Source organism: Castor canadensis, chromosome 11 (genome assembly GCF_047511655.1).
Source record: "Castor canadensis chromosome 11, mCasCan1.hap1v2, whole genome shotgun sequence".
NCBI classification, from domain to species: domain Eukaryota; kingdom Metazoa; phylum Chordata; class Mammalia; order Rodentia; family Castoridae; genus Castor; species Castor canadensis.
In genome coordinates, this window is record NC_133396.1 from 2873248 (window position 1) to 2900326 (window position 27079).

The 27079-nt window shown below is 58.2% G+C and overlaps 1 protein-coding gene and 1 long non-coding RNA gene across 2 annotated transcripts; one reads left to right on the forward strand and one right to left on the reverse strand.

Annotated features, from left to right (window-relative positions):
- The first annotated feature begins 5298 nt into the window (after nt 1–5298).
- Cbx4 (chromobox 4) lies at nt 5299–11551 on the forward strand. The gene is made up of 5 exons (XM_020161144.2): nt 5299–5570; nt 5716–5759; nt 6876–6941; nt 9074–9140; nt 9394–11551. The coding sequence occupies exons 1-5, from the start codon at nt 5502–5504 to the stop codon at nt 10789–10791; spliced, it is 1644 nt and encodes a 547-aa protein (XP_020016733.2). The 5' UTR covers nt 5299–5501; the 3' UTR covers nt 10792–11551.
- A 5704-nt stretch (nt 11552–17255) lies between these two features.
- Nucleotides 17256–21760, reverse strand: LOC141413663 (uncharacterized). Its single transcript, XR_012438405.1, has 3 exons — nt 21401–21760; nt 21000–21084; nt 17256–18312 (listed from the first exon to the last, which is right to left on the reverse strand). It is a non-coding gene; the product is annotated as an uncharacterized lncRNA (long non-coding RNA).
- Nucleotides 21761–27079: the final 5319 nt, after the last annotated feature.

Below are 27079 nucleotides of genomic sequence, written 5' to 3' on the forward strand. Positions count from 1 at the left end.
AGCCCGGGAGGAGCCCGCCCCCTAGGGGAGGGCGCAGCAAGTGCAGGCTGCTTTGCGCCCCTGCCCAGGCCGGGCCTGGACACTGGGAGCTGGCAGGTGAGAGCCCGGGGGATGCCTCAGGAACCCTCAGGGACCATCCCAGGAACCGCCCTTCCGGAAGAAGCTGGGGAGGAGGACTTCTTGGGCAAACCTGGGGTATCTCTCAGGAGGTGGGGTGGACGGGACACCCACACATTTCAGAATTCGGGGAAGGCGGGGCCAGGGGATGAACTGAGTGACCACGTCCCACGACCTCGTCATCACGGGTGGGGGTGGGGCCGGGCCAGGGGCCTGGACAGGGAGGGACGAAGTTGCACCGCGGTCAGTCTCCGCTCCGGAAGTGTCCAAACACCGGCCGGACACAGACAACATGGGCTTTGGGGGGAACACCCGAGACATTACCACCCACCCCCTGTGCAGGCCCTACCGGCCGCCATCCAAGGCCATAGGATCGTTGAGCACCCTCTTGGTTCGACCCTCGGTCTTGCATGGCCACCCCCTTCCCAGGTGCTCAGCGGGGCTCGCCGCGCTCCCGCCCCTAGGGGATCGATCGGCTGGCGGGCGGGCGACGCGCGGCCCCGGCTCCCAGCCTCCGCCCCCTCCCCCGCTCGGGCTAAGCAGGACGCGGCCTCCGAGCAGCGTCCTCGCGGTTCCGGGCCGCGGCCAGACCGGGCTCCGGGCCAGCAAGGGGAGGCGGCGACGCGCCGGGCCCTTCCGATCGGGCCCGCCCCTCTGCCCCAGGGTGGGGGAGACCCGACCAGCGCGAGCCCAGCTTCTCAGCCCGCCAAGCTGGACGCCCCCTCTTCCCGCGGGGGCGCCCCCCGCCCGGTGCCAAACACCCCCTCGGGCGCGCGCTTAACCCTTGGCGCGCGGCGAGGCCGGAGCAAGGGAGGCGGGTGGGGGCGGGGTGGCAGTGGCGCTTAGGCTGACGACCACTTCGGGGTCCGCCGAGCGATTTTCATTTCATTCTCAGGTTTGCTGCAGCAGCTAGCTCTTGGTTGGAAATGGGAAGAAATCTGCCCTGTGTGTGGGCCCCGCTGGGTTTGGGCGCGCGACGGGGGCACCCGAGAGCAAAACGCAGGGGCGGGCGTGGAGGGGCGCACCTCGGGGGCAGAAGAGACCCGCGGCTAGGCCTTGGGCAAACGAAACCCAAATAAAAACCACACAGAACGCCGAGGCCGTTGTGAGCGCGTGGCGGCGGCGGGCGGTGGAAGCCGCTCCAAAGATCATATTTGAAATATGGTCCCGGGGGCGCAGATCTCCAGGCCGGCAGAGCCTCGCTACTGAGCGCCGGGCGGGGGCCGGGTGGGCTTCTCCCGGACGGCCAGGGGCGGCTGCCTGACGCCAGCAAGGGATGGGCCAGCAGACGTCGCAGTAACCAATGCGTCCGCTTCGGCGCCCGCGACCCCAGCGTGCCGCAATGCGGAGGCGCGGCTGTGCAGGCGCCGGTGTGGCCCCGAGGGGTGCCCAGGCCCTGCCAAAGGGCCACAGCTTCGTGGCGCGTCTGGCCCGTGTCTCCGCCAGCGCACCCTGCCAGGCCGGCCTGCCTTGACCCTGGGCTTCAGCCCCGCGCGGTCCTTGGGGTGGGACCTGGGGGTGTTGGGGACCGCATCACGAAAATGAAAACCCATCCCGTGTGTCGTTTTTGGTGACAAAGAGCAGAAACATTGGAGTGGGAACGCGGCGGTTGGAGGGGTGTCCTTAGAAACAAAGCCGCCCTTCCTGCAGGGGGGAGGGGGAGGCGTGCAGGGCTCGCGAACAGCCTCCCCCATTCCACAGGTCAGCTCCCCCAAGCCGCCACTTAAAATACAGTATCTCAAATGCCAGCGCTGAAGTCAGACAATTCCTCTACTAAGAACAAGGAAGAGGAATGAGCTCTCGCAAAAGCCGGCAGATTTGTCGTCATTACTGGTGAATTCCCCCTCGACTACCTAAAATCCACCTGGGGACAGTTGATCGGGGAAGCCACAGAGCTGGGCTCCGTGGGCGGTGGTGGCATTCTCGAGGCAGTGAGCGCCCATTCCAGGAGAGGGCTCCTTTAAGAAGTCGTTTATTTCCCTGGACTGGCGCGGGTCAGGCTTGTTCAGAGACCGGACACTCGGTACCCACCCTCCAGGCCATGGCCATTAAAAAGTTCCTGACTTCTCCAGGGTCCACTCCTTGGCCCTCTCTCCTCTAAGCTTGAACTTACTTCTGGGCAAGAGAATAGCGCTCCTCTCTTGGGGCCCCTGAAGGCCCCCGGGGGCCCCAGACCTGGGTGACATCAGGAGGACTTCTGCTCTACAGCGGAGCGAGGGCGCGACCTGATCCTGTCTGAAAGAGGATAGCGTGAAATGCACGGACCAGCGACTCTCACCACGGTTCCCCGTGGGGCTCTGGGTATCCCCGGTCGAGGGCAGGGGCCCCAACAGAAGGCTCTGGAAATCCAGGGTTTGGAGCCAGCCTCTCCTGCGGCTCCTTCAGAGGAACCAAGGCAGGGGGTTGGGACGGTAGGGCCAACCCCATGGGAAGCTTTCCAGGAGGGGCTTGGGGGCGCGTCAAGGAGCTGTCAGGGGAGCCCACCTCCCGCCCTGAGCTTGCGTCGCGCGTCTCCTCCCTGCCACCCAATTCGCACTTCGGCGAACCTGAGCTCCTCTCCACCCTGGCTGGCCAGCAATCAAGGTTGGGGCAGGGGTCCGGGAGTCAGCCTCTCTCCTTATCTGCCCACCCTCTGAGGGCACAGATGACCTCGCAAGGGAAACTAGTGCGTTCAGCGGGTGTTTCTGTGTTTCGACCACTTCCCAGTCGCCAGCGGAAAGGCCCAGCGCGGGGAATGCGGGGTGGCCGTCAGCTTTGCGGGCTTCTGAGGGTCTTCCCGGCGCCCCTCCCCAAACCCCGCGCGGGAGATTCCTCGTGTCGCCCCACCGGCAGCTCCACTGTACCGACGGGCGGGAGCCCATTTCCTCCCCAGCTTGTCGCAAGGCTTCTGGACAAACTCGCCGACTTGTCCGGGTCGGGCCAAGTGGCCCCCAAGGCCCCAGATGGGCCCCTGAGGGCCCTGGACACTGAGAGCCGAGCCGCCGCTGCTCAGTTCCATGCCCTGGCAGCGGGGAGATTGCAGCGGCTGCACCACCTCCTCTGGCACCCCGACCAGGACGCTGCGCAAACACCCAGAGCAAACAGATTTTCCAGGGGATTTTCGAGTAAGGGGACGGGAAGAGTGTCGGGAAGCTCAGCCTCTTCCCGGACTAGGGGACTGGCCGACAGCGTGGATGGCCTGGGGAGGGTCAACGTTTGCGCGGCTGTTTCGCTAACAGCGCTCTGCCTCATCCTCAAGGACCCCTCGCCTTCTGCTGCTGAGCTGTCCCACCCGACCGGCCGTTTCTCTCAGTGGGCAGGTGTCAGGAAAAAAGCCAAACGGGGGGCGAGGAAACTTTTCCTGTGTACCTACCCCCAGCCCTAAGAGTCCGGGGAAGCGCAGGCAGGCGTTGTCTCACCTTGCCCCCCTCCCCACGTCTTGGGAAATCCTAGGTTTGCGCCCCAAGCTCGTCAGAGATCAGTCGCTGCACAGCGAGCCCCTCTCTGCAACTTCTGAGGATGACCCCCACCCCAATACTCCTAGGGAGGAGCCACACGGGTCTCGGACAGCGGCTGCTGAACCACACCATTTGCATCGGAGAAGCTTCGAGATGAAGGAGCAATGGTGGAGTCATCGTGAAGGTTCAACACTAGACTGTCTGCAGGCTTGGGCTGGACTCCTGGAAAAGCATGAGCCCCGGCAGGGTTTGAGAGTTTTGCTTCCGCACCTCGCCCCTCCCCAGTTCGCCCAAGCCGCGACGCAGTCCCCACCAGACATTCTGGGACGCGTGTCAAAGCAGAAGCGGAGACCCGGATGGCTCTTTGCCCGCCCCCCTTGTTCGCTCCACTCTTCCTTGGCTTTTGCTTTCTCGGTGGACGCTCAGCCAAGAGATTGCGCAAGCTTCCTGCTCGCTGTCCCTTCAAAAGCCCTGAGCCAGGGCCCCGACACACCCCAGGCCAGGCGTGCCCCTGCCCCTCCCACTCGGGGTGCCCTACCCCCTGCCAGATCCACCCTACGCGACCCCAAGGATCTCCGGGCTCGTCGGTGGCGCCCTCGAGAGGCCACGTGGGGCGCAGCAGCTCCCCCAGCCGGATGCTGGAGCTGCACTCCGGAACGCGCCATGTCGCCGACGCCGGAGGTGCTAAACTTCACACTGGACGGCTGCCCCAGCCGCGTCTGCGGAGCTCGGTTTGGCTGTCGGGGACCAGGGAACGCGAATTCACGAGGAGTGCGTGGCTCCCCGGCTATTCTATTCTCCTCCCCTTCTCGCTGCCCGCTCTTCCCCAGCTCAGACTTATCCTATTAATGATCCCACGCTCTCCCTCTTTCTAGTTCCTTACCAAGACCCCACGAACACCTCTCCGATCCCTCCAGGCAGACCTACCCTCTGTCCTCCCCGCCTCTCACGCTGCGTGGCCCTGGGGACTGCTGGAAACTGGACATCCCGCCCTGCCCCACCAAAGAGCCGACCAAGCGTAAATTCAAAGCCGTTCAGGATCTGGGATGAGATCGGACTCGGAGTCCCTTTCTGGAGAGGTTCGTGAGCACTGAAGCCCCGGGACCGGCTGCGCCTCAGTCCCCTTCTTCATCTTTCCGAGCTCCTTCGCATCCAGTTCTGTCTTCTCCCCGCCCTTTCTCTCCCTTCCTCGCCGTCCTAAATGCCCAGAGCCTCGCGGGGCGGGGCAGCGAGCGCGGAGGGTGGGGGCGCGAGTTGCCCCCGCCCCGATTCCGCCCCCTGCCGGTGGTTCCCGGTGCCTCCGGGGCCACCCTTGACTCAATTTGGAGTAACCATAAACTGCAGTGGATGCTTCAGTGGCCCCCAGCAGGGGTCCCCGGGCCGTGCAAACTGCGTGAAGCTGGGGGGGGGGGGAACCGAGCTGCAGGAGAGGGTCGGTGGTGTCGAGGTGTCCACCCCCGCCACCCCCGCGAACACACCCCTCCTCCGCTGCCCCCAACTCCCTCTCTCTAGCTCCCTCTCCCTGCTCGCAGATCCCTCCCCTACACCTCCCGGCGCCCTCCTCTCCCGGGGCCCCTCCCGCGCCCTTCCTCCTCCCCCGCCGCCCAGGCCCCGGGCCTCCGGTAGGCCCGGCTGCGCCAATCCGAGCCGCGGCCCGCCCCCTGACGCCGAGCTGGGCCCTGCGAGGCCCCGCCCGCTGACGTCCGGGATTTGCATGAGTTCTTGTGCAGCGGCGGCCCGGGCTCAGTTGTCTGAGCGAGCGCGAGCAGGGAGCCGGGCAGGCGCGGGCAGCGGCGGCGGCCAGGCTGTGCGGGGTGAGCGGCGGCGGCGGCGCAGGCAGCGCGGGCCGAGAGGTTCCTGGGCCGGACCGCAGCTGGGCGCCAGCGGGAGCCAGCAGAGTCTGCAGCCGCGCCAGCCGCCCGCGCCCCGGCGCGCTCAGGCTCGGCCATGGAGCTGCCAGCTGTTGGCGAGCACGTCTTCGCGGTGGAGAGCATCGAGAAGAAGCGGATCCGTAAGGTAGGGAGGCGCGGGGGCGGCGGCGCGGCGGCGCTGGAGCGGCGACCGGAGCAGCCCGCGAGAGGCGGGGAGGGGGTGGGGAGGCTGCGGGCCGGAGCCGGGGATCCCGCGGAAGCTGATGGAGTGCTGTCTCTTCCCCCCGCAGGGCAGAGTGGAGTATCTGGTCAAATGGAGAGGCTGGTCCCCCAAGTAAGTAGCGATGGGGGTGGGGGCCGGGGTGCCGAGGCGCGGGGCGCCGGGGCCGCCGGACCCGCCGAGCTGGTGGGGTGGTGGGGGAGCGGACGGGAGGCGGGGTGGAGGTGGGGTGGAAGGAGGAGGGGGTGGGGAAGTCGGTGGCAGGCACTGGGAAGCCGAGCCGCCGAGCCCGAGCCCGGCGCCCTGTGTTGTGCTCCGCTCTCCGGGAAATGCCATCACTAATTTATGCACTAAAAGGAGCCGGAGGAGCTGGAGAGACGCGGGGCCGAGCCGGGGAGGCCGGCGGAGGGAGGGAGGGCGCAGGCACTGACTGATGTGCAGCAGAAAATGGCTTCTTTCCCCTTTCCCTCCACCGAACGGCTCCATATTGCAAAACCAAAAAAAAAAAAAAATTAAAAAGCGACGAAAATGCAATTGTGTGCCTTCTCCCTCCTAGTGGTGCAGGGAGGGGAAGAAAAAAAGCAGAAAATGTTGGGAACTGTCACTGCGGCGCTTTTGGTGGGGAATTTTTTTCTTAATTTGAAATGCGAAGGCACCGGATGAAGACAGGCGCAGGCACACGCACACACACTCACACACACAGAGGCATATTTTTGTGTTGCTGAGTATTTGGGGTTTGCCTGCCCGTGACAGCGGGCTCCTGGGCCACGAGGGGGTATGGGGGGCCGTTGCACTGTCGGTTATCGGATTAAGGGTCAAATGCAGAACGGCTGAAGCTCTTACGAGACTCAGGCTAGGGAAAGGAGGAGGAGGACTGCGACTTTGCATTTCGGCTGCTTTGCACGCAGGGTTCCTAGTGAGCAAAGTGGCTTTTGGAACATGTCGCAGTAACATGCTTAAAATTCTTGACAACTGCAAAATAAACTGCTAGTTTCGTTTCCCTTAGCCCTCCCCTTTTTTCCTGCCCTTGTGTGTTTATTTTGACTTGGGGGGGGATTGTGTATGAAGGACCGTGTTAGGCCTGCAAAAATGTGCCCTCCAACCTCCACAGCTAAATAGCTTCTGGTTCATGAAGACAGATAAGGCCTTATATCATTCCCCACCTGGAGGCCGCAAAGCTGGCTCTTTTTTTTTTTACACGCCGTGTCCCCCTCCTTTTTCCCTTGCAAGATATAACACGTGGGAACCAGAGGAGAACATCCTGGATCCCCGGCTGCTGATCGCCTTCCAGAACAGGTGAGCGTTCCCCAAGCAGCCGTCGCTGGTCAACTTGACCGTATATGGGAATGGGAATGTGGGCTACGCAGCAATAGGAAAGGGGGAAGGGGGCGGCAGGACCCCCCCGACACGGGCCGGGCCGGGCAAGGCTGCGGCCTCGGTTCCTCTAACCAACGTCCTTGGCCGTTGCTGCAGCCTGGGAGTGGGGGTGGGGCAGGGCCGGGGAAGACAAGGCTTGAGTTTTGGAGGAACTGCAGGAAGAGTGCATGTGGGTGGCCCTGCAGCTGCCCCGGAGAACTCAGGGCTGAGCCCGGTTCCCAGCTGGCCCCCCTCCCGTGGCAACTTTGGTGACCCACCCCCCCGAAGCCTAGGTGTTGCTTTCCTGCAGCCACTGTCCGCTTGGCACCGGCACCTCTCGGGGCAGCTCCGAAGGAGCTGGCATTGTGAAACCGCCCGGACGTCATGGAACTGAACTTAACCTGTTGGCGGCTGGAGAAAAGTTAGCCAAGGCCTTAAGGCCCCAACCTAACCCCCCAGCGGCTGGAGGTGACAGGGAGTAGAGGCTGTCTGAAGCCTATGCCTTTCACCCCCTCTCCCCACTAAGCTATTTGGTGGGGACAGGGCCCCATCAGGGAAGGGGGAGCTTGGCCCAAGGGCTTGGGGTGGGCGCTGCCTGGTGTTGGAGGGGTGGCTTCTTCTGGGGGCTCATCCTTCTGCGCACAGATGCTTGTCACGCTGCAGCTGCTGCAGCTGGATTCGCAGCCGGTGGCTGTGGTTCTCTGTTTCGGGAGGATGGGGGGGAGGGTGCGAAGGGGAGGAGCAGCAGGAACCCTTGCAGCTCGGCCACCCCGCAGCCTCTCATTCCTCCTCCCCTTTTATTTTGCATTATTTCCTGTAGCGCGTTTGGCGCTAAAACTATAAACTCTAGACCCTCTTAGCTAGCGCCCAGCGGGGAAATTGCCCTCCTGCGACGCAGGGGGGCGCCCGGCAGGGATCCTGCCCGGACTCCACCTGGGAGTTCACCAGCCTGTAACCAAGTCAGCGGCTGATGCCATGTTGCATAATGGGTCCCCGAAGAATTAAAACTCAGGCTGTTGCAATGCCACGCAACTTCGGAGTCAGGCCCCGGCCTGGCCCCAGGGCATGGCGGAACTCTCCTGGGTTGGCCTAAGGGCATTGGGATGGGGGTGGTGACTTGGGTTGCTGGAGAGCTGGTTTCTGGCCTGAGAATGTGGTGCAACTTTGGCAAACTCTGGAGGAGTGTCCCCTTCTCCTGTGGTGGGCTGGGCAGTGCTTGAAACAAGTCAGCCACTCTTTGGTCCAAAGGCGGAAACCTGGTGGCTGTAATGACCGGTACCCCCCCACCACCACCACCACCCATGGGGGTGTACTAACAATTTGGAAATTGTGGCGGAGGGGATCGGGCTCCGACCAGGAGGCGGTACTTCTCCGAGCCGCCCCCGCCCCGCCCCGCCCGGCCCACTGGCTCAGCCAGGGTGGTGCCGGGGCTGGTTCACCAGGTGGCTTAGAACCTGGCCAGCCCCTGGCTTCAGCGGCCTGCCCCCGCCCCCAGCCCCTAATTGGCTCATTTGCCACTGTGTAAACAAGGGCGCAGCCCCTCCCCCTGTTTAATGCCTGGCCTTTAAGAAAACGAGACCTCCCTTCTGCCGGCGGCTCTCGTTATCTGAATCTTAATGAGGTCGTTAGCATACTGTGCTTCTGACCAGGAGGAACGGGGTCGGTGCACACCTCATGTGGGCTGCGCGTATTTCCTGGACCCGCGCGCCCACTCCACTTTGCAGAGCCACTAGCCCAAGGCTGTGGCCCAGTACCAGTGTCTCAACCCTCGCTCTGTAGTCTCTTCAGCGTGGAGACAGGGCTTGTGGGGTTTAGATGAGACATGTCAGACGTGGGGGAGCCCTTGGCCTGGAATCCTTGAGCAGATGAGGTCTGGGCATCATAAAGCGGGGGTGCTGCTTGGAACTTTGACAGAGGCTCCCGACTGTCAGCGGAGGCGACCTTCTGCCTCCAACAGTTTACCCCTGTGCATCCTCTGATCACCACCTACTCGCAAAGCGGGGGTTGGGACGCCACAGAAGATTGGGGAGGTGATCCGAGGCTAACCGCTCGGCCCTCTGTTCCCTCCCCAGGGAACGGCAGGAGCAACTGATGGGATATCGGAAGAGAGGGCCGAAGCCCAAGCCGCTGGTGGTGCAGGTGAATACTTTCAGCTGGCCCTGGGGCCCCCCCATGAGCCCTTCCCTGGACATTGCCACCGGACCTACTTGCTGGTGTGGAGGGAGGGGAACTCTCCAAGACACCTCAGTTTCTCCTTTCAGCCAGACCTTCCGCGCCCCGCCCCCCCATACCCCATGACGCAGCTGCAGACCCTTGGGACCTGGGGCACTCCTGATGCTCCCGGCATGCCTTGGGCCGACCTTCTCCCTCCTCTCGCCCCTCCCCCACTTAGGTACCTACCTTTGCCCGTCGCTCCAATGTCCTGACTGGGCTCCAAGACTCCTCCGCTGACAACCGTGCCAAGCTGGAGCTAGGCACGCAGGGAAAGGGCCAGGGGCACCAGTATGAGCTTAACAGCAAGAAGCACCACCAGTACCAGCCGCACAGCAAGGAGCGGTCGGGCAAGCCCCCACCGCCAGGCAAGAGCGGCAAGTATTACTACCAGCTGAACAGCAAAAAACACCACCCCTACCAGCCGGACCCCAAGATGTACGACCTGCAGTACCAGGGCGTCCACAAGGAGGCACCCAGCCCCACCTGCCCGGACCTGGGTGCCAAGAGCCACCCTCCCGACAAGTGGGCCCACGGCGCAGCGGCCAAGGGCTACCTGGGGGCAGTGAAGCCCCTGGCTGGAGGCGCGGGAGCTCCAGGCAAGGGCTCGGAGAAGGGCCCTCCCAACGGGATGACGCCAGCCCCCAAGGATGCAGTGACGGGCAATGGAATTGGGGGTAAGATGAAGATCGTCAAGAACAAGAACAAGAACGGGCGTATTGTGATCGTGATGAGCAAGTACATGGAAAATGGTATGCAGGCGGTGAAGATCAAGTCGGGCGAGGCGGCCGAGGGCGAGGCGCGCTCCCCCAGCCACAAGAAACGCGCCGCCGAGGAGCGCCACCCCCCAGCTGACAGGACTTTTAAAAAAGCGCCCGGCACGGTGGAGGAGAAGAAGGCGGAAACCCCATGCAAGAGGAGGGAGGAGGAGGCGCCGGGGCCCGGGGACCCGCAGCCCCAGGACGCCGGCTCTCGAAAGCTCTCCCCGACCAAGGAGGCCTTCAGCGAGCAGCCCCTGCAACTCACCACCAAGCCGGACCTGCTGGCCTGGGACCCGGCCCGGAGCTCACACCCACCCACCACCCACCACCACCATCACCACCACCATCACCACCACCACACCGTTGGCCTCAACCTCTCCCACGCGCGCAAGCGCTGCCTCTCCGAGACGCACGGCGAACGCGAGCCCTGCAAGAAGCGGCTGACAGCGCGCAGCATCAGCACGCCCACCTGCATAGGGGGCAGTCCAGTTGCAGAGCGTCCGGCCGACGCGCCACCTGCCACCGCGCTCCCGCAGCCAGAGGTCATCCTGCTGGACTCGGACCTGGATGAACCTATAGACTTGCGCTGCGTCAAGACGCGCGGCGACACCGGAGAACCGCCCAGCTCCCTCCAGGTGAAGCCGGAGGCAGCCGCGGTGGTAACACCGGCGACAGCCGCCGAGAAGCCTCCGGCTGAGGCCCAGGACGAGCCCACAGAGCCACTGGGCGAGTTCAAGCCCTTCTTTGGGAATATAATTATCACCGACGTCACGGCGAACTGCCTCACCGTCACGTTCAAGGAGTACGTGACGGTGTAGCCGGCGGATGACAGAGAGGGCAGCGCCTTCCGTGCGGGCTTAGCGCCTGCGGCCTCAGAAACCCTCCTCTCGGCACTGGACCCAGGGGAGGACGCCCAAGCCGTGGTGTCCTCGGATCCCCGCGGAGGCGCCCGCCCCGTACTGTCTCCTTCCACGCGGTGCCTGCGGTCTCGCCGCCGCCTGCCCCTTCCCCACAGGAGACCACAGCCTCCCCCTCCCCGTGGAACTGACCGGGCAGCTCCGCGGCCGTCTCAGAGTTATAGTATTATATTTTAACCGTGCTAACTTGTCAAGTGCTGACTCTACTCCCGTTTGTACGTGGTGTTATTATTGAAATGTATTGTTTGAGCTCAAAAGGCCCGACCACTCCCACTTCGGGCTGATATATATATATACATATATATATATATATTTATTTGTAGGTATTTATATATTGAAATATAAAAACCTAGATTTATGGAGTTTCCTCTAGATCATGTTATTCTCTATCAAACTCTTTTCTGTTGACCTTTCTTCCCCCTCATTCAGTATTTCGGTTGATTTCATTTTCATCCCTTCCAGGAACTGCAGTACCAGTAACCTTGGTATATATTTTTTGATACTGTACACATGGATGTGTTGTTTCTATGTGCAAAAGAGAAAAGTTTGTTAAAAGGCTAAACGAGCTCTCTAGAACCTGCTGCTACTAGAACTGTCTAAACTATAAGCTTCCAATTATTACCTGCTTGAATGTAAATATTAAATGGAGATGTCGAAGGTGCACTTTTGCTACTTGAGATTAGTGCAGATGGGGACACGGAGGCCGAGCCCCTCTCCCACCCCTCTTCCGCTTCAGGTCTCACAGAAGCTCCGTGCTAAGACTTTGCACAAGCCAAGTGGTCTGGTTTCGCGGGAGCGGCGCCCCGAGCAGGAGGGTGACCCCACTCCGGGGAAGTCCAGAGGCGCTCCGCTGTTAAGGGGAATTCCTGCGGAGGGGAGGAGGATTATGCCAGAGCCAGCCCTGTCCCCAGGGCTTTCTGGCCCGTAGTGCCCACGGCGTTGGCAAACTTAGCATCTGGGTAGTGGAAGGGCTGAAGGAGTGAGCAGCGCCGAGACACGGGGAGTGCTAGCCCCCACCTCCCCTCTCCCGCCAGCAGCTGCTGACCTTTGTCCCCCAGGGAGCCAGGCCCTGGAGGGGCGGCGAAGTTCCACCTTAGTACTCCCCGCGGGTAGGGCAGGCTCCGCGGGGAGGAGACTCCCACCCTCTCGGGCGGCGTCCCAGGCTGGCATCGTCGGCCCCGCCCCGCCGAGGAAGCCGCCGAGGCTCTTTCTCTGCCAGGCTCTCCCCGGAAACCACCAGGCCAGAGGCCCCGACTGAGGCCAGCGAACCAGCGATCGCCGCCGCGTGGGGGGCGGGGGCTTCCTGCAGCGTGAATGGGGACGGGGCAGCAGGCCGGTGGGGCCAGGCCTGCCACCCCTACTTCCTTAGTGAACGAGGTGAGCTGGCATTTGTCGCCCGCCCCCGTTGGAGTGGCAAGGCCGAGGCATTCGGTGTCTCGAGGAAGGAAGGGGATAAGGGCCCGGAGATGGCGAGGGGCGCAGCTCGACGGACCAGGAAGCCGCGACCCGGGAATGCTGCGGCAGCAGCCGGCTCTCTGCAGACACAGCAATCTTCCTCCTGGCTAGGGTGGCAGAGCAGGGCCGGGGACCGCGGGCATGGGGCCTGTTGGGCTCAAAGCTGCTCCTGGCCTTCAAAGGCCCAGCCTGGGATCTAGGGATGGGGGTGGGGGGGGCTCCAGGGTGAAAGAGGACAACGTGGTACAGAATGGGAAGGCCACCGAGGTGACCAGAGGGGCAGGGGAAGAGATGGAGAGGAAGGCCAGGAGGGCGGGAGCCTGGATGTGCACAGAGTGGCCAGTGTTGGCTGCAGGCCACCAGCGGCTGGAGGTGGGGGAGGGGAGCCCAACGGGGGAGGGGAGGAGGGGAGGAGGAAAGAGAAGCGCCTTTTAAAAAATAAAAAGCCGTTGGTAGTTTCTAGCCCTGGCTTTTGTGAATTGTCCCTCCCACTACCCCCATCACCCCAGAGCCCCCTTCAGAGTGAGTTAAACACCCCTCCCCCTCCGTGTAATGAACGCCCTTTGCCACCCTGCCAGTGGAGGAGGCTGATCTTGCTGCTGGCAATGCGCCTGCTTGGGGCGAGAATTGGGCCTGTCCTTCACTGGCTGGTACACAAAGGCCTCTGCCAGGCAGGAACCTTGGCCCCCTGCTCTTGTAGTTGGGGAAAATGGAAAACTTCTGGATGCCAGGGAACTCTGCTCAGGTCTGCAGAGGGTGACCTAAGAGTGAGCCTGGCCCCTAGATGCTGGGCCTGGGGATGGGGGACAGGAGGTAGAGAATGGTATTCCTGAAGCCAGTGATGGGTGGCAGTGCACCACCTAGAAAGGTGCGGTCTGCTGGTGGACTTTGGGATGGTTCTGGGCAGAGCCTTGAACCTAAGATTAGAAGGCAGACAATGGAACAAGGGTCCTGGAAGTCCCAAAGAGCAGCTAAGGTTCCCAGCCTGGTGTCCAAGACCCCAGTCTGTCTCAAGAGGAACAAGAGACTGTCATTCACTGAGCTGCTCAGATCTACCAGGTGCCACCTGGGCATCGTGTAGTCCCTACGGTGATTAAGCCCCCTGTGGGATGGGTCTTGTCCAGAATGCATGGCCACTGTCTGGTTCTGTACTGATTATAGAACCAAGCTGGCTGCTCCACCACCATGCACAGGACCCCTGGGATTTGGCTCCACTTAGCACTGGCCTTACAAGCTATGTCCAAGACACAGAAACACAGAGGGTTAGGGGCCTGGCTATGGAACAAGAGTTTCCCCTCCAAGGGCCTTCAAGGTAGGAGGGTTCACAAGTCCCAGCTCTACCTGGATGTGGACGTGCCCAGCACTTCACCAGCAAAGGGTCACAAACCCTCTCTTTAAACCCAAATTCAGGGATGGAAATCGAGGAGCAGAGGTCTTAACCCTGCAGACTAGAACCCCAGACTTCTTTTTCTCCCAAAAAAACCTTTCTCATGGGCTGATAGAGTCTGGAGCTGACCCATCACAAAGGGTGGGGCATTCGTGTATCTGTCCTCCTGTGCCAGCCCAGCCCAGGCTACAGCTCTGACCTCCCTCACTTTCAGAAGAGCCCGTTCAGCATCAAGTGCTTACTCCATCCTTGAGCATCATGGGGACAAGACAGAGATCTACGGATCCAAGCTGCATCGGGTCCAGAGTTGCTAGAGAGACCAAATAAAAATCTAGAATGCCCAGGTTGATATGAACATCAGATGCACAATGCATAATTTTTACATAGATGTATGTCCCCAGGAGCTACTTAAAACATATTTCTTCTAGAAAAAGGAAAGGATGCATTGTTTAGTTAGCTGAGCACCCTGGATTTTGTCTAGATATTACTTTGGTCTCAAATAGTCACCATGGTCAGTCCCTACCCACAGGAATGGCTTAGTTCAACAGTACAGAAAAGGCACAGAGAGCTGAAAACCACTGGTTATGGATAGAAGGGTAGCCGGTGACACGAGGCCCTCACCTGTGATTAGACTGAGGGTGGGATAGGAGTCTCTAGACATGTGACACACTAGACAAAGAAGTGGGTGAAGACCAGAAGTGGACACTTTGTATTCTGGCCCATGTCGGGCCAAACAACATACTTCTAGAATGTGCAAGAAAGGTGGAACAGATGGGTTTGCTGTGACCACTTCCTTTGTGAAAAAACCTTTACCTTCCTGTGCCTGTTTCCTGGTCACCTTGAAAACCTGGCCATGCAGGTAAGGATGAACTGGGTCAGGAGGCAGCCTCCAGCACTTCTGGAAAGCCCCCTAAGTAAACATGCAGCTTCCTTCTTCACCAGGGAACATTAAACATCCCAAGTCAGATGCAAACAGCTTCCAACGGTTTCTGGCCAGCAGCCTTACCTTGACCAAGGGATAGACTGCACAGCAATGTTCACCTTCAAACCACCTTCCTGGGCCACCCTCCTCACCGCCCCTCAGCTGTGCTTCAGTGCTATCTAATGTCCCTTGGATCTTAGTTTCAGCCTCTCCAGCTTTATCCTGGGTGACTGAGAGTGATATTGGGACAAGAGTGAGGAGGAGGCACAGAGGAGTAAAGCTGCCCTGGGACAAAGACAGATCTTTGCACCTTTTGAAAGGAGCTTACTCTGTGACCCTGTGTAATGCTTGCTTCTCAGCTGGGAAGGTGAAGAGGAAATTGTATTGAAGACTGTTATTCTTGGATACAAGTGTCTACTTCCTGTGGCCACTGGTTCAGAAAGCTACCCCTCCCCCGCCCCATCCTCCTCCTGGCCTCTTCCCTTTGCAGTTAATAATAACAGTTAACATTGATTGAGTGCTTATTATGAGCTGGGCACTTTAGGGGGATTTATCTCATGTGATTCTGTCATCTCCATGAGGTGGGCCTATCACTGGCCTTGTTTTATAGGTAAGCAATATGAAGGCTTAGTGGCTAACCTGCCCCAGGTCAAAGAGCCAGTCAATGGGGAAAGACACAGGAGCCCACAGCTAGCATTGTGTGTCTCCAGGGGCCCTGCTCCCAGTCTCTGGGTTGCTGTGGGTGCTTCAGAGGCTGGCTCAGGCCCCATCCTCTCCCGAGGTTGATCTGGTATTCCAGCATGGAGTCTTGCTCTCATAGGTACTCAAACATTCACTGTTCACTGTCCACCCCCACCCCACCCAGTACTCATGTGTCAGGTCCTCAGTTCTCTTCCTAGACACAGCCCTGAGCTATTAGAGCCCCCTGAGCTATTGGAAGGCCAAGGGTATCTTTGCACTCCCCCAGCCTGGGCACAGTTCTTAAATAGGCCCCTGGGAATCTGACACCGGGTGTGCATGTGTGTCAGGCTCTATGTGTGCACAAGCATGTGTGTGACACTGAAGCAGTTTCCTGACCTGCAGGGCATAACACCACCACAAGCCAAGGGATGCCTTCTAACTTGTATTCAGGTGGCTCAGTTCTGCACAAGCCACTTTATTCCCTTTCTTTCACCCAGGACTAAGAGCTGACAAGCTAGGCTCAGCTGCTCAGGGTTCCTGCTGGCCCCTTGCTCTTCACCTGAGCGGTTTGTGAGAATTTCAGGTAACCATGTAGTCATTGGATTTAGAGAAACAGACCTAAGGACAATCCTGGAGTAAGTTCCAGGGGGAGCTTTGGTTTAATTTCTGCATTTAGCCAAATGGTGCATTGCTATCTGGTTCCCCATTGAAGGGCAGGGACAGACATCTTATTCTGCGTGCAGTTTTAATGTGTGGTTCAGGATGGCTATCAACGTGGGCATTCAGGTCACACGCGTGGTTCTTGGACTTGGTCTTCCCATACACTGCATGGATAAAGGCTGACACACAGAGAGTCCAATAGATGTTAACAGATTATTTCTCTTGCTTGCAAATTTTCAAATCTCGATTGGGGCAGAGGCTGGCATAAATAAAGGATGCGAGGCATGCCTGTGTGCAGAGGGACAGGCCTGGGTGCCTGCATTGGCCCTAGAGGAGGTTGAGAGCGCTGCCACCTGTCTTGGAAGGAATGCCTCTCGCTTGTTCCCCAAGTGAAAGACCCTTTCAAAAGCACCCTGAAGTTTAATATTGCCAATACCCCATCCCAGATCCTTTCAACCTGCTCCAGGTGCTGTGTAAACCTCCCTGGATTTCCTCCCTTTCCTGTTTCATCTGAGAAATTCTTCACTAATTCCATGGTATCTGGTTTCTCATTGTTTCTCTCTGCTTCAGACAGCCTCTTGGGGTGGGCTTTGGAAAGCAGTGTTTAAGGCTCTGGGCCTTGACACTCCCACCACCATCCTCAAAAACCTTTCAAAGAGGCTAGGTGGCTGTACTGTCCTGAGGGAATGAGCAAATACCTATCCCACAGTCTGACAGTGGTCTGGGACGACCATCTCACTTCTACAAAGCAACATCCAAGCTGAGTCGGGCAGGACCATCATGGGAGGCTCCTTTGAGATAGAGCAGCTGCAGTTAAATGAAGGTCATGAAATAAATGGTGTGCCATCCACTTTGTTGGGGGCTGTGGACAAAGGAAAATGCAAGCCATGAGGTGGAGGCCTGGGCTGTTCCAAAGCAGGCAGAGGACTCTCTCTTCTCCCCTGGGCCTCTAGAGGAGGGGATGGGGTTTTACAAAATCATGAGCAAGTTGGGGGTGAGGAAGGAAGAGTGACAAGTAGAACCCCTCCTATGAACAGGGAAGCCAGTGTCAAGCATCTCGGTGGCCATTTCCTGCTTTATTTACGATGCCCCCAGCCCTCCCACCAGCTCTGAGAAGGGAAGAGGAAGGATCCAGCAGGGAAAGGGAGACTTCGGGCCAGCTGTGTTCCCCTCAGCCTCCCATGCATCTTCCCGCCGGCTCCTCTCCTGGCATTGGAAATTATTTATGTTTGCAAATTGCTTTTGAATCACATGAGTTATTCTTCTTGCCTGCCAACAGGTCTGGGGATGGGAGTTCTGGAGCCTGTGAGCTGAGAATCCAAGGGAGACAGATGAAGGAGCAGCGAAGTGGAAGTTGTGAGCTTTGGGATTCAGTTCCTGTTCTGCCAACTGCCATGGCCATTACTTCCCTGCCTGAGCCTCAGGTTGCCTGTCTGCAAAACAAGAGACTGGGTGGTGTGAGAGCTCTCTGGGCCTTCACGGATCTTACATCCTCTGGGCCCGTGTCACCTGAAGAGGCATAGCAGAGGGTGGCACTGGCCTTCTGGCTCCTCCCAGCAAACCCTGTTGCTACAGAGCTAGAGGCTGGAGATGGGGCTGCCCAACCCTGGCCCAGCCGGAAGGAGTGGCCGAGTGGCCAGGAATGTTGCTTTTCTTTGTCTTTTGCTCCAACGAGGTCGTTAGTGATGCCTCATTCCACAGATGAAAACAAATGTCTGCAGAGGAACCGGAAGGGTGGAGAGTCCCTGGGGCTGGGCCGGAGAGAGACACTGAACATGCAGTATAATACTTGTGCTCTTAAACAGGGCCAGAAAAGGACCCGCTGGTGGAGGATGGGTAGAGTCACTGACGGATGGTGCCATGGAAGCTGGAGGGGGTGGTCGTGGAGGTACTTACTATTCCAAGCCCCTCACTGGACAGATGGGGAAACTCAGCCCCCAAAAGACCAAAGTCCACATTGAGGTGAACTATTGATTCCATCCAGGAGGTCATTTTCTGAGCACAAGTGGTATCTGGGTTCCAGTGAGGAGCAGTGATTACCAGTTGGCCTACTGTAAAATTGCCTGTGTGAATAGGAGTGATGACAATGTCATTCAGAGTCAATGTCGTGGTGATGAGGGAGTGATCACGTGCAGCTGGTAGAGTCTCATGGTCTAGCTTTGGTTCTCTGGACTGTGGTTTGGGGCCTAATCCAGAGAGTAGACGTGAGGGTCTGGGTTTCCTCCAATCCAGTGACCACCAAGTAGGGACGAAGCCACTGTGGGTCCAGTTCTCTGAGGTGGTGAGGAACCTGTTAACCTCAGAGCTCTGAGCTGCTCTGCCTTGGCAGAAAGACAGTGTTTACTCAGCCCTGGCCAAACCACAGTGAACCTCAGCCCTTGGTCTACAGGGGAGTTTGGGGTCTGCACCCTCCCATGGGAGAGGACCTATGGGTGGGCAAAAGGTGGCTAGGGAAGGGGAGGAGAGACTTTCCTACAGAATGCATCTCCCCTAAAGCCAGCCCCTTCCTCTGGGCCTGAGGTGAGGTCCTGGCATGTGAGACCCCACCTCAGGTAGACATGTCACCACCAAGGTGTCATCCTCAGAGGGCACCCTCCTTATGTCCTTTGATTCCTCAAAGGAAAACAGCATAAACTAGGGGGTGTATCTAGCAAGGCCACCAGCTGTGGTTGACTTGCAGGTTAGTCTCAGTGGCTCTTGCCCTGGGGCTGGGGGCACCTCAGTATTTTGGAGAGAGACTGGGGAAGGGGTAAGACAGGATCAAATGAAAGGAGGAGGCAGAAGTAAGGAGAAAAGCAAGCCAAAAGAAGTACAGAGAGAGAGGGAGGGAGAGAGAGAGAGAGAGAGAGAGAGAGAGAGTGCAAAAGCAGGGGAGCAGAGGGACAAGGAAGAGTGTGGTTCTAAGAGAAATGGAGGCAGAAGCAGGTGAGGAGACAGACCAAAACAGACAAGGTGAGAGGTCCAAAGCCAAACAGAGGTTGAGAGAAGTGCAGGGATTCAAAACACAGAGTTGGAAGAGATCAAAGCAAATGTCACCAACACAAGGACCACGTGACATCGTGGGCCTCCTCATAGCATGCACAGAGGAGGGCATGATGCCAGTGCAGTGGGATTCCTGCCCAAAATGCAGAGCCTGCATCTGACTAGAACCAAATGTGGGTTCTTCAGGGCCAGGGCTGAGCAGCCCAGAGACAGGCCAGGACCCTGCCCAGCACAAAGAGGACGAAAGAGACAGGGTGCTGAGTGCTGGTGGCCGTCTTAGTTTAGCTCTTGGAGTAGGAAGAAAAAAATAACTAGTCACAAAGAGTGCTACTGAGGAAACTGACAAGGTGTGAACGTGGACTGGGGTGAGAGAAGAGCACAGGTGTGTGGAAGTGCCCCAATTCTGGTGGCTGTACTGCTTGTGTATGAGTGTACCCCTGTTCTAAAGTGTCAGAACACAAGACATTCAACTAGCTATCAATGGAGGGAGGGAGAGAGGGAGAGAGAGAGAGAGAGAAGGATAACGCATAATGCATAGGGCAAGTGTGAATAGCAAGTGACACAGAGCATACCTAAGGGAGCCGGACACTGTGGCTCATACCTGTAACCCTAGGTAACTTGGGAGACTGAGGTCAGGAGGATTGCGGATCAAATAGTTCTCAATATCCCATCTCCAAAATAACCAGACCAAAATGGACTGGAGGCGTGGCTCAAGCTGTGGAGTGCCTGCTTTGTAAGTGGGAAGCCCTGAGTTCAAACCCCAGTCCCACCCTTCCCCCCTGCAAAAACAGAGGGTCTGAGATGTAGTTCAGTGGTAAGAGCACTTGCCTAGCTGGTACAAAGCCGTGGGTTTCACCCCTAGCAACACCACACACACACACACACACACACACACACACACACACACACACGAAAGCTCCTTTACCAATTTGCAAGTTTTCTGTAAGTTGGCAAAGATGCTAAGTTGAGATATTTAAAGAGGACCTTGGAGATGCCAGCCCTGGAGCCTCAATGGACCAAGCTGGGAGAAACCTTAAGACCCTCCGCATGTGGGCAAAGCTGAGGACCAGAGCTCACAGCTACAAACAGGCAAAGCTCCTCGCTGCATGCCTGTGTGCACGGCTTCCAACCCTTCCAACTTTGACCTCAGTACAAATGAATGGGGGTCCAGGAGGAGGGGGACACAGAGGCTCCACCCCTGCACCAGGAAGGTCCCAGCTACCCTGGCTCACCCTGGGCTCTCCTACCACCCAGCTGACTCTAACCTTCCCCTTTGACTAAGAAAGAAGCAGGATGTAGCAGAAAGACCAAGGATCAGCCAGCCAAGCAAACCTGCCGTGTGTGGCAGCTGCTCTCCCCTTACCAGCCCTGTCCCCTGAGGCTGGTGGCTCTGTTCTCCAGAGTTCCCCTAGAGTGACTCTTCTTGTTATTTGGTCTCTGAAATGCCATGTCTTGAGAGACGCTGCCCCTGACCACTGGCTAAAGTAGACTCCATCTTATCACTGTTTTTCCTCTTTAGAGCAGGTGTTCTTATCTGAAATTATTCTGTGTGTCTGCCTCTCCTCAGTGGAATGGAAACGGTAAGGAAGAAAGTCCTTACCGGTCACAGGCATCCATCTGTCCTCAGCAAAGAGAGCTTGGCAGGTACTCTAGAGCTATTTGTGGAGGGAAGGAAGAGGGAAGGAGGAAGGAAAGAAAAGAAAGGAAGGAAGGGAAATAGGAGAAAAGAGGAGAGGAGGAAGGAAAAGGAAAAGAAGGAAGTCCTTAACCCTCTCACCAGAACCCCTTGGCAGTGTGTGCCCAGGATGGGCAGTGAGTATTGTGGTGGTTAGGCCCACCTCAGCCCTGTCCCAGGGTCATCACTGAGAGTATGCTTTCATCTAAGAAGGGTAGATTAGAAGGGATTAATTTTTTTTTCATGATGAGGGAGGCCTAGCGTAGGGCCAGCTCTCAGAGATGTCACATGCCCCAGAAAAATATGCACAGACTCTAAAACCAAAGCACCCCAGTACCCAGGCTCACCCTCTTCGTGCTCATCTGGGTGTTCCATCTGACAGAGGACTGTGTGAGAAAAGAATTACTCCTCTTCTCTCTCCCACTTACCTCCCTGTAATGGGAAAGAGGCAGTCAATGGAGACAGTCAAGGCTGCCCGGTAGCTGAGTGGTGACTGAGGGAGGAGGGAAGGAAGGAATGGCACCCGCTGGTTGCTCAGGCCACCGTGGTTTCTGGTTTGGTTTGCCCCTGGACATGCATGCATAACACTTTGAAAACACTGGTCAGCCCCTGATCTGGACCTGACCTTGGTCTCCCTGGAAAGCTAGCACTAGGCAAGGCTGCAGCTTGCCATGCTTACGGGTAGGAACATTGTAAATAGAACTGACCCCCCCCCCCAGCCCAATCCAACCCAAGAGAAGAACCTTACGGAAACTCAAGTGAGGACGCCACTCAGAAGGTTTGAGAAAGACTTCAGGACTGAAACCACTGAAGTCTACACTTTGCCCTTGACTGTTGTCTGTCCTCCCTCCGGACATGATGGACAGAGCTGGATCTCCACACACATCATGGGGAGCACATACACACCGGCCAATTTAGCTGATCAAATCTTGGCTCTCTGCAAGCAGGAGCCATATTGACACTGCAAATGTTGGAGACGATATCCTGGTCTGCTCTGCTGCCTCCCAGCTGGGCAGGGAATGAAACAGCGCCTCTGGCTCAGCCCAGCTGGGCTACATGCACACAAGCCATCTTTGTGTGGCTCATGCCTTGTGTGGTGGGTGTGGGATTGCTGTGTTGAATAGATTTCTGACACAGGAGGAGAGCAACTTGTGACCTGGTGTCCCAAATTCTTGTCCTTAAGAGTGGACAAACAGACCTATAAATACTACTTGCCGAGGTTCCTGCCCAGAGTGCCTGGCTGGCTCAGGAGGCAGGGAGGGCTTGCTTCTCTCTGCTGCACACAGGGAGCTGGTTAGTTCTACCCATGCCTCAGGAAACCCACTGTAAAGGAGCCGCCTTCATCTTCCCGTGCACAGCTTCACGGGCAAAGAACACAGCCATTTGCGGTTATGTGATGGCTTGGGTTATGTCTTTGTCCCAACCCAACCCAATGTCTGGGAGGCTCTGATAGATATTGATGGAATGAATGAGTTCTGGGGTCAAGTCTCAGTCACTGCCACTGCCTGACGGAAGAGTAGAGACCCAGGGGACCATCACCACCCTTGGTTGATCCAGCCAGACTCCAGGCACAAACCTGACCAAGGCTGGTTCCAGGCTCCTCTTTCTAGTCTTTCTCCCTTACCCTTCATTCATTTACAAAACAGCATTCCTCATAGCTTGTGGGGTTTTGTGTTCTCTCCCTTGACTCTCATTGTTTTCACTGTCAGCTTGAATTTAGGAGAGGCCAGAAGCAACACCAGCTCTGGGTCCACATGACACTCAGTGCCCCTGTTCCCACCTCCCTCACAATTGCAGACTGCATTGAATCAGGCACCGCTGGAGAGTCCTTGCTGGCTTTCTTTCTTCCAGTCCTTGCAACAACCTGTAGTCCAAAGCAGGATGAGGAAAAGGATGCTTGCACAGCCCATGTTGCAACTGAGTGGAAGAGGGGGCTCAGGGCCAGGGGCTGGGCTCCTGACCACCATGCGGCATTGGTGCCATGGCCACCTGGATGGGAAGAGTGTGCAAGCCAGGATGCCTCCCCAACAGGAGGGGCGCCACAGCCCCACGCACCCACCCACCCATCAGAGGCATCTGCTGTAAACCAAGATAAATCACACAAAGGTAATTGCCTCCTCAGACCATAGGGCCATAAAGATGGAGCTGGGAGCCGGGCACCATGGCTCACACCTGTAATCCTAGCTACTCAGGAGGCAGAGATCAGGAGGATTGTGGTTTGAAGCCAACTGGGGCAAAAAGCAGGCAAAATAGTTTGTGAGACCCTATCTCAAAAACAACAACAACAAAAAACCCATCACACATACAGGCCGGTTGGAACAGCTCAAGGTGTAGACCCTGAGTTTAAGCCCCAGAACCAAAAAAAAAGATGGAACTGGAAGGAACTTTGGGGTGGCTCTGGGACAGCACCTGCTCATTTTTCAGGGGAGTGCCCTAAGCCTGGTGGCCCATACTCTTGGACCACAGGCAACCGGGCTTCTCCCTGAGGCCAGTCTTGGTGTCCACACTCAGTGCAGCTGGGTGAGGGAGGCCAGCTGGACACGGGGTGGAACTGCTCCTGCCCTGGCTGTAGACCCAGGTAGGTTAGCTTGTTCCAGAACTGACTCAGGACCTGGAGGCCTCCTGGGGTGAGCCCAGCTTTAGGATTGCCTCCAGGACAGACTGCAGGCCACAGAGTTCAGAGTTTTCTCACTGGACTAGCAACTCCTTCTCTTCACATCTGCAGATTTTGGGAGACTGGGGTGCACTGGAAAACCACATCCCCAGCTTCTACCCTGAGGTACGTTTGTGCCTGGGTTGGCCTTAAACTTGACATCCTCCTGCCTTAGCCTCCCCACTGCCGAGACGGACATGGGCCATCATATCTGAGTTTCTTTGTGGCATCTTCTTTCTGTACTTGCCAGCTGGTGAGAGAATTGTTACTCACGTCTTCACTTCACGATGGTTTTATTCCCATGGCAATTCCACGAAGGCTGCAGTTTTGGTCACATCCTGGTATGCTAAACTGCCAGCCTTACAAACTCTGAGCCAGAAGCCCAAGATGGTCATACATACAACTTCATTCCCACCTTTCCTGGCCCCTCAGAGCCCAGTTAACTTGTACTATGTGGTCTGCACAGCACCCAGCACTTCCCTCCATGGCACTTCTCAAGTTGTAAATTACAGTGTGGGAGAGGCTTCTTGTTGCCTCTCATAAAACACCCCTAACCCAAGCACTGGGCTTGGCCAACAGAGAAGGCGCCCAGGAAGTCTGTTGGATGAATAGTGGGAGGGGGATGTGAGGAGGAGGGTGGCCACAGTGGTCCATGCCTGGAAGTGTAGCTGCCTTTGTGCTAGTGACCCAAGGGACCTGGTGGGCACCTTCTTCACACGCTCTGTGCAGCGTCTAGAACAGTGCCAGGAACAGATGAACCTTTAGAGCATCCAGTGAAGTTTTTCCACAATCAATGGCACACAGGACCACAGGGGCAGGGACTCTGCCATGGAAATAAGGCTCTCTCATTTTGGTAGTGTAGTACCCCGCTCAGCACCAGGCCCTTTGGTGTCATTTCATGGAATCCTCCATTGCACGGACAAAGTAAGCAAGGCTTGGAGAAACTACAACCTCACAGGGATGGCCTTCAGACCCAGGTGTGGGTCATGCTTCCAGTTTGGTTTGTTCCCTAGCAATGTGCAATCTTGGAGGTGGAGGCCCTAGGCATCATTCAGATCAGCCTCCTCCTCATACGCAGAAAGTCCTCCTGGATTTCCCAAGGCCTAATGGACCTGGAAATCCTCAAAGTCCAGCAGGCTTTCCTCACCCAGAGTCATCTCAGTGGAATCCAAGTTCCCTGCAACTCCCATCTAGGTGTGTCCCAGGGTGGGGCTCCAACCTCACTGGGTGGCTGTTGGGGACACAGTCCTCACCCTGCCATGGCCTATTTCACTTGGCCCTTCCCCTCACCCTCGGCTCCTATTCAGTTTCCCAACATGCTTAGAAGGAAGGCTAACTGCCTTGCATGGGGTGAAAGAGCCTTGGCTTTTCTTTGTCCCACCCTCACCTGCTTGTTTTCTTTCATACGGATGGACAGGAAGTCCATTATAAGGAGGGACCTCTTCCCACCCTGCAAGGGTGCTGCCTGCCAGTGCTGACTCTTTCCTTGCTCCACCCCCACCCTAAAGAGAGATAGGTCTAGACTTCGAGGGGTAGCACACTAGGGTGTACCTGGACCCTACCTACTCCGCAAGACTGGTCCAGCAGATCCCAGCCGGGCACAGGAGTCCCTGGGACCTCCTGACAGAGCCCTGGGGAGGGGCGCGCCTCCACTATGCGCGCCTACCTGTCCTTGTGCGGCGGGGTCCCAGCGACTCCAACGACCTCGCCCTGGCGGCGCCAACGCCCAGACCCGAACAACGCTGCCAGCTCCCCACCTGGCAGAGACCGCATCTCTGTCTCCAGGCACCATCCCGGGGCCCAGACGTCTGGCGCACGCTGTACGCGGTCACCACGTAACCGATGGAACCTAATAGCTCGGCCCTGTCTGCTAGCAGGTTCCCACAGACGGGTCCTCTGGCTGGACATGGAGGCACAGTTGCTTTCTTGCAGGGACCTGGAGGACTGCTCCTGGAGCCTTTGAAACAGGTGCTCGGGTGGGCTTCCAGGCCACATGCCCACCCTCCCACGGCGACCGTACTGCTAAAGCTGGGGCACCATCCACAGGGTATTTCCTGCCTCTCTAGCTCTTGGTCCCCTCGAGGCTGTCTGTCTTCCATTGCCTCGGTCTCATTGAGACACTCAGTGACCCCCACGTAGCCTCCTCAGTGGAGTCTGGCCGCCTTCTAATGGCTTGTCACTAGATTGGGCTCAACTCATTTGTCCCAGGGACAGCCGGCGCCTCTGCGGGTGTGCACAGGACCGAGCACAAGAAATGCTGGTCGTTGAGTGCGAAGTGACTGAGCTCCGGAGTGGAGCTTCCAATCGTCGGGTTTCACGATGGGGGAGACTCGGCTGGGAGCGGCTCGAAGCCCCCAGAGCCAGGCGGGTGCGTCACTTTGACGCCAGTCTTCTGGTCAAATCCATTCAGCGCAGGGCAGCCGAGGCGCGGCCGAGCACGACTCACCCCACCCTAGGAGTCGGTCGCCCGCCGCCGCCGAGCCTTGGGAAATGCGCGAAGTGGTCAGACTGGTTTCCGGAGCCGAGCTTAGAACCCACGCGGGCTGGCAGGCGATGGAAGGGAGGACTGAACCCCGAGGGTAGCAGGGGACAAGCCACCCTCCCACCAGTGCTTAATTTTCCCGACTCTGGCAGGCGGGGTTGAGGGATGGCAGATGAGGGGCTGGGGAGGCCAGGTTTTCAGCTGTGGACCAGAACACGGGCTGCTCCCCACCCCCACCCCCCCGCCCAGCGCGTTCCACGGCTCCACGACGTTGGCTAAGAATACTTGGCGGAGTGGAGAGAGCGCCAGACCTGGGCTTTGATCCCGGGGTGGGGGATGGGTGAAAAAGAGCCGGCTCTGCCTTAACCTGTAGAATGACCTTGCACCAGTCACCTGCATTTCGTCTCAGCCTCGTTTCTTCATCTACCACTGTCCCTGTAGTCCACACTACTGGAAGCATAGGTGGATGGGAGGTGGGGACTCCTGGGTCGGCCGAGGAGGGCGCCAGAGCCGATGTCCATGTACTCACCAGGGGAAAGGGTGGCAGTGCCAAAGAGGTCCAACAGGATGTTGGGAGCCCCGGTAGCGCCCACCCCACTCCCTGGCGCTGGGGACTTGGAGACCGGAAAATGAAGTGCAAATTCCCTACCAAGGAGTAGCTTGGCCATCTGACCCTTAGGCAGGCAGGCGCCAGGTTCTTGGGTGTTTCTGGGCTAAGGAGGGGTGTCTCACCCCTCCCACCCCTACAGGTTCTCGGGTCCGAGTTCCTGTGCAAGGGCATCGAGGGAAGGGGCTGAGCAGGCTGGGGGACTGAGGTGACTGTACTGGCATGTCAGAAAATGGAGTGCCGAATTTCCTAGGACTGCGGCGGCTGCTGGGGGTGGGGGTCTTGAGAGCCGCCCACACTGCGGTCTTCTTTGTGGTTCTTCGATGGAAAAGCGGGGAACTACAAGGCACTACAAGAGAGCGGTGGGGACGCCAGGACTAGTGACCCACCCAACCCTATCAGAAGAGAAAAGGAACCCAGAGTACAAAAATGTCCGGCCCTCGTTTCTACCGCGCCGGCAGGAACCACCCTTCCCGCAGCCAGGGTGGGCTGGGGCGCAGGTCCAGCCCGGTGAGCTGGTGTAGAAAAGGGGGTCCCCACCACCCGCGGGTGCTGCGCGAGTGGCGGTCGCCCACGAAGCCCCCTTGGGCACGGACGCTGAGGCCCCCTGGGAGGGGCGGAGCAAGGTGCGGGCCCCAGGGCTCCCAGGCCGCCCAACCCGAGTGGGCTGCAGGGGCCCCGCCGG